At 43.1% G+C, this 7,500-nt stretch overlaps 1 protein-coding gene across 1 annotated transcript in view; it reads left to right on the forward strand.

Annotated features, from left to right (window-relative positions):
• mindy1 (MINDY lysine 48 deubiquitinase 1) overlaps positions 1–7,500 on the forward strand; it is a 65,489-nt gene that overhangs the window by 5,624 nt on the left and 52,365 nt on the right. Inside the window, 5 exon segments of the mRNA XM_039820347.1 lie at positions 1–91; positions 317–459; positions 883–1,004; positions 1,006–1,072; positions 1,938–2,117. The exon segment at positions 1–91 is cut by the window's left edge and continues 12 nt beyond it. Coding sequence (XP_039676281.1) covers positions 1–91; positions 317–459; positions 883–1,004; positions 1,006–1,072; positions 1,938–2,117 — 603 coding nt within the window.

Consider the following 7,500-nt stretch of genomic DNA (forward strand, 5'->3'; position numbering starts at 1 on the left):
GTGGCTTCTGTGGGGAAACTGAGCTACAACCAGCTGGTGGAGAAAATCATCGACTACAAACACTCAGCAGACAGCAGCCGAGTCAGTGAAGGTAACACACACACACACACACACACACAGAGACACACACAGACACACACACACACACACACACACACACACACAGACAGACAGACGCGCAAACACACATGAATATCTATATACTTTATTTCAACTGTGTGTGTGTGTGTGTGTGTGTGTGTGTGTGTGTGTGTGTGTGTGTGTGCGTGTGTGTGTGTGTGTGTGTGTGTGTGTGTGTGTGTGTGTGTGTCTGCAGGTCTGGTAGCAGAGCAGTTCCTAGAGTCCACAGCGACCCAGCTCTCCTATCACGGTCTGTGTGAACTCAACACGACGGCCAAGGAGGGAGAGATCTCTGTGTTCTTCAGAAACAACCACTTCAGTACCATGATCAAACACAAGGTGGAGACACACACACACACACACACACACACAAAGACACACACAGAGACACACAGACACACACAGAGATATATATATATACACACACAGACACACACATATTTTAAATTTACTTTGTTTTATTTTTAATCATTTCGATTTTTTTGTAATTTATTTCAAGTGCGTTTTTAAATAATTTAATTTCTTTTTTCTTTTTTTTGTTAATAAATTTTTATCCTGTCTCTCAGGGTCTACCTGATCCTGTTGTTAATAAAGTTTTATCCTCTCTCTCAGGCTCCCCTGTACCTGTTGTTAATAAAGTTTTTATCCTGTCTCTCAGGGCCACCTGATCCTGTTGTTAATAAAGTTTTATCCTGTCTCCTAGGGCCACCTGTACCTGTTGTTAATAAAGTCCTGTTGTTAATAAAGTTGTGTGTGTTCCAGGGCCACCTGTACCTGCTGGTGACCGACCAGGGCTTCCTGCAGGAGGACAGTCTGGTCTGGGAGTCTCTTCACAACGTCGAGGGAGACGGGAACTTCTGCGACTCCGACTTCAGGCTGTGTCATCCTCCAAGAGAGCGCCGCCCGCGCATGGCATGGCCAGCGCCAGGACCAGCAGAGACAGATCGACCAGGTGAGACAGATCGACCAGGTGAGACAGGTCGACCAGGTGAGGGGAAGGGGGGGAGGGGTTCGTGAGACACGGACTAATTAATGGAAACACGTTGCATTTATTGGACTTAAAAAATACGGTTAAAAGTGTGGACCCTACACACCAGACTCCATGTAAATAATCAGGACTTTTAGTGTGTATAGAGCCAGCATATCTCCACCAGACTCCATGTAAATAATCAGGACTTTTAGGGTGTATAGAGTCAGCATATCTCCACCAGACTCCATGTAAATAATCAGGACTTTTAGCGTGTATAGAGCCAGCATATCTCCACCAGACTCCATGTAAATAATCAGGACTTTTAGCGTGTATAGAGTCAGCATATCTCCACATGTAAATGGGTGAATTAAGGGTTTATTTCAACCAAACCAGAGTGGTGATTGTTGGAACAGTGGAAAGATGAACCAAGACGGCTTTTGGTAGTTTTATTTAGTTTCTGTCCACTTAGAATGAAGTGTGTTTTACACACACAAACACAGACAGATGCACGCACACACAGACACACACAGACACACACACACAGACAGACACACACACAGACAGACAGACACACACAGACAGACAGACACACACAGACAGACAGACACACACAGACAGAGACACACAGTTCAGTTCCGACCTGCAGTCCTTAGCTGTATGTCATTCCCCCCTCTCTCTCCCACTTTCATGTCCATGCTTTCCTTTCAAAATAAAAGCCTAAAAATGACATGAATCTTAAAATAAAGAAATGAAGATTTCCAAAGAACGAAAGCTGACTGCTGTCCATGACTCGAGCCTCGTGACTGATGACTCTGTGATTGGTCCTCTCTGTGTTGCCGTTATATAGGACTACCTGGTGGCGGTGTCCCTGCAGCAGCAGCAGGGCGGGGCCCCGGGGCCCCTCAGTGACCTGGAGTTGGCCCGACAGCTCCAACAGGAAGAATACCAGCAACAGCAGCAGCAACTACAGCAGCAACAGCAACAGCAACCACAGCAACAACAAGGATCGCCTGCTGCAGCAACGCAGGTACAGGTGTATCTGAAGTCTCTTTTATATAGACCTTAGTGGTCCCCTAATACTGTATCTGAAGTCTCTTTTATATAGACCTTAGTGGTCCCCTAATACTGTATCTGAAGTCTCTTTTATATAGACCTTAGTGGCCCCCTAATACTGTATCTGAAGTCTCTTTTATATAGACCTTAGTGGTCCCCTAATACTGTATCTGAAGTCTCTTTTATATATACCCTGGTGGTCCCCTAATACTGTATCTGAAGTCTCTTTTATAGACACCTTAGTGGTCCCCTATACTGTATCTGAAGTCTATTTTATATAGACCTTAGTGGCCCCCTAATACTGTATCTGAAGTCTCTTTTATATAGGCCTTAGTGGTCCCCTAATACTGTATCTGAAGTCTCTTTTATATAGACCTTAGTGGCCCCCTAATACTGTATCTGAAGTCTCTTTTATATAGACCTTAGTGGTCCCCTAATACTGTATCTGAAGTCTCTTTTATATAGACCTTAGTGGTCCCCTAATACTGTATCTGAAGTCTCTTTATATAGGCCTTAGTGGCCCCCTAATACTGTATCTGAAGTCTCTCTTATATAGACCTTAGTGGTCCCCTAATACTGTATCTGAAGTCTCTTTATATAGGCCTTGAGTCCCCTATACTGTATCTGAAGTCTCTTTTATATAGACCTTAGTGGTCCCCTAATACTGTATCTGAAGTCTCTTTTATATAGACCTTAGTGGTCCCCTAATACTGTATCTGAAGTCTCTTTTATATAGACCTTAGTGGCCCCCTAATACTGTATCTGAAGTCTCTCTTATATAGACCTTAGTGGTCCCCTAATACTGTATCTGAAGTCCCAGGGCTCTGTTTACACCTATCACCATTTCTAGCCACTGGGGGACCAATAGACAGGCTGGGGGAACTCATATTAATTTAAAAAATGCCATGGGACCTTTTTAAGATTTAATATTAGTCAGTGAAAATGAGAATAATGATAAAAACACGATCATTCCCTCCAATATCGTGAATCATATTGCAATCGCAATAGTAGTCAAAAATCATCCCACTACATATTTTCCTCATATGGTGCAGCCCTAGCGTTCACACTGAGGTGTGTCCGTACAAATCTGGGCGGGCAGATTAGATAGTAAGATACGAATAGATTTGCACAGTTTAAATATTTGCAAAAAGGCCACAAAAACCTCGCAAGAATCGACCGAAACTTAGAAAGCAGCGCAAAAAGACTTGAAAAAAGGGACCTAAACAACACCGTATAAATACTCTGTTACGGTGCGTATTATTTGGTGCGATTTTAAGAGTTTTTTTTCCTAAAATCTTCCGACTTTATTGCTTTAAATAAACCAACCATGACCTGTTGTTGTTGTTGTTGTTGTGTGTTTGTGTAGTTGTTGTCATGGTGATGATGATGATGTCGTTGTTGTTGTGTTTGCAGGTCAGAGGTCAGGGGTCACAGCAGGGCGGAGCGGGAGAAGAGAGAAGGACTCGGACTGTGTCGTCCTATAGACTCCTTTTATTATTATTGTAATCTATTGAGACACACACAGACACACACACACATATATACACACAGACACACAGATATACACACACACAGACAGACAGACAGAGACACACACACATAGAAACACACAGACTCACACACACACTCACACAGACAGACACAGACTTACACACACAGACAAACAGAGACAGACACACACACACACACACACAGCTCGATGCCAAACCCCAGTGCTTTCTTTGATAAACAGTTTGTCTCAGACGTGATTCCGAGTTTTTGGAAAGTTTATAAGAAATGTGAGAAGGTCCCACAGAGTCTGGTGGAGCGCACACACACACACACACACACAGACACACACACACACACACACACACACACACACACACACACACACACACACACACACACACACACACACACACACACACACACACACACACAGGTACCGCTGTCTGATAGAAAGGTCTACGAGTCGCAACAAACAGCTTTATTAACGGCCAATAATTAATAATTCTCTAAAGCTTAACTGGTCCCAAATCATCCTTTTTAAGAAGAATAACTTCTGGGTGGACAGGCTGTGAGAAACTGACGAGTTAAGAGCTGAGAAATAATCCCAAATGATGCAGAATTAAGCAGAATTATCCACAAAAGTTTGTCTGTATTTGTGACTGACCTATAAAGCATTAGGGGATATTTACTGGCTGTTAATATAGAGCTGATGGCGATGGTATCTCATATATCTATGAAGGGAAACTGTTGGAAAATCCGTTAACTTAAATCTGTATTTTATGTAAAATCTCTCTTTTCTGATTGGACCAGTTTCTCCAGTAAAGGTCCGACCGGTTCTCACTCCGAACTCGTCAAGATACGGACGCCAGTGTCTCTCGGCGTCGGATAGGACGCCAAAAATCCACTTTTTTTAAAGGTGTTATATACTATATATATAATAATCCGATGAAGTAGCTCATCCAATCACATCGAAGCATTGACGTCAATGCTGCTGCTGCCAGTTCTGCCGTTGTTTACCTTTTTCTTCTTCTTCTTCTAGTCCGTAGAAAGATCAGCGTCGGTAGCCTTTGCTCGTTAGCGCCCCCGCTGTTCAGGAGAAGACCGCAACTTCATAAAAGCGATTTCAGGAACACACCGACTTATTGGGACTTTGTCTTATTCACAGTAACCCCCAGAGTTAGACGAGTCCATACATACCCTTCTCATCTCAGTGCGTGCTGTAACGCTGTCTGACGGCTCCACCGGTAGCCTAGCTTAGCACAGATCATGAAGGTAACTGGTTCCAGTAATCATACTGCTCCGAATAAGTGACAAAATAACACCAACATGTTCCTATTTACCTGTTGTGATTTGTAGAGTCACAGCGTGTACAAAAAACAAAGTAACATGAGACACAGCCATCTTCTAACCAGTAAACAAACCGGGAACTATATTCTCAGGCGGAAGAATAGTCAAAAAGTAGGGCTGCTCCCTCTTGGTGGATTAGTCGACTAATCGGTGGTTTTGATCTTAGTCAACTTAGATTTCTTTAGTCCATTAGTCATGTCTGAATCTTTTTTTCATGCTGAATGACTTATTTCCAATAAACGTACGAGCACATCTCTGGTAAACACAAGAATTAAAGTGGTGCTTTTAGCGACTCTTTGTGGAGAAACTCAGATTTACAGATCTGTCGATTAAATCAACTAATCGATTAGTCGATACGATTGAATGAGTGTTATTCTACTAAGAATTTCTTCAGTCGGGCACAGCCCTAGTGAAAAGCTGTCTGCTTTCCCCGTTTTCCACACACCTGTGTACCTGTGGCTGATGAGCTTTATGCCTTCCCAAAGGCCATGCTCCACCCAGTGCTCAAACATAAAACTGCACCTTGACATAACCAACATGGAAGCATATACAAACAAAGTGGTGAAATGGCTCCAACAATATAGTTCCCGGTTTGTTTACTGGTTAGAAGACGTCTGTGTCTCATGTTACATTGTTTTTTGTACACGCTGTGACTCTACAAATCACAACGTGTGTTTTTAAAAGCGTTATTTTGGCACTTTTGTCACTTATTCGGAGCAGTAGGATTACTGGAACCATTCACCTGCAGGTTCTGTGCTAGGCTAAGCTACCGGTGGATCCGTCAGACAGCGTTACCGCCATGGACAGTATATAATGGACCAGCAGATCCCGTTGCTCTGGACGGAGACCAGTGAAGGCTATTGGAAGCACTTTTCCGGTGATGGCCAGCTTTACTGAGCAGCCTCCAACTGAGAGAGACAACGTAAATGTGACGTGAGCAACCTGTCTGAAAGTTGGAAGTCTTCTGGTAGCTCTGCCGAGAGAAATCTCAATCATTCCCAATCTTACAGAGACGGAGAGCGTAGGTATATGTAAGGAGATAACATAGGCACAGGCTAATTATTGCTAACTAAAATGCTAGTTAACATTAGTAATTAAACCTAAACAGTTAATGGAAGTCCAAACTGCCTGTGAGCTTCTCCTGTACTATACGGTAATTCCTCTACTGTGTGACAGTAAGTCTCGTGGTTATGACCCAATCGTTAGCCTATTGTTATAAAAGCGTCTGCTACGGAGCCATAACGTGAGGTACAAGGTAATGGAGCCTTTTATACATTGTCGTGTTTCTTTAGAAATAAACAACGGACAAATAGAGTCTTTAAACGCTTCAGATGTAAAGTTATTCTCTGTCAAAGTGACGTCAAAATGAATGGGAGTCAATGGGATGCTAACGGGAGGTCATGTCTTTGTAGCATCAAAATGGCGCCATAGGAGGTTTGAGTTCTGAAGAGAAGCTTACCCCCCCCTTGGTTACAGCACGCACTGAGATGAGACTGGTCTGTATGGACTTATCTAACTCTGGGGGATACGGTGAATAAGATAAAGTCCCAATAAATTGGCGTGTAACTTTTTGGACCAACTCGGGGAGACCGATCAGCCCAACTGACCTTTTCTAGCTGACGGTCGGCCGCCTGGTCACTGCCAACTTCCACTGCTTCGATATCAGTCGGGTCGAAATTTTACAGGCCTATCCTTTCCTAACATTGACTTTTGTCATTTCTGGCCTATCCTTTCCATGTTCCCACATTTCAAAATAAGGGCCTGTGTTCCCACATTTCCTTTTGTATCAGATTTTATCCCCCCTTTCTCCCAATTTGGTAGCCAATTACACCCAACCTATTATCCAGTAGCAATGGACTACAGATGGCATGTAACCCTAACCCTAACATAGGTGTGTAAGCAGCTTTATCGATCAATAATGACGCCCAAAGTCACCTGACCCGGCATGTCACGCCGATGGGAGTGAGAACGTAGTTCCTGCGTTCCGCCAACGATTACAAATGTCGGACCGGTTCTGGTGAAACTGTTCCGGTCCAAACGAGCCGCTTCACTGCAGAGGGAACTTTTAAACCGGGAACGGTAACATCACCGTTAAAAGGAATCAATAGAATTATATAAAGTCCCGTCAGATTTTCACTGGTTTTTGTTTCCCAGCAGGTTTTAAATGTCGAAAAGTTGCTCATTTTGTTAAAAGGTGCTGTCGTTACCCGATCGTTTGCCATGCGTTCCCCGCCCCGGCCTCCACCGGAAGCTAACGTTAGTTTAGCTAACAGCTAATTCGGCTAACCGCTAGCCGACAGCTAGATTCAGTCTAAAATAACGTTAAGTCAAACTTAATGGGAGAGCAGGCTACAGCTACATTAAGACTTTACAGTAATAACAATAAAGACGAAGTGTTGAGTGATTGTATTTTAAATGTGCACAAGTAAAGTAGAACTGACGTAACAGCTGTTATATGGTTTACGGTTATTTTATATTTCAAGTTTTATTTTGAGGGTCTTTTAAAGTTATTACATGCT

The sequence above is a fragment of the Perca fluviatilis genome, chromosome 13 (assembly GCF_010015445.1).
Source record: "Perca fluviatilis chromosome 13, GENO_Pfluv_1.0, whole genome shotgun sequence".
Taxonomy (NCBI): domain Eukaryota; kingdom Metazoa; phylum Chordata; class Actinopteri; order Perciformes; family Percidae; genus Perca; species Perca fluviatilis.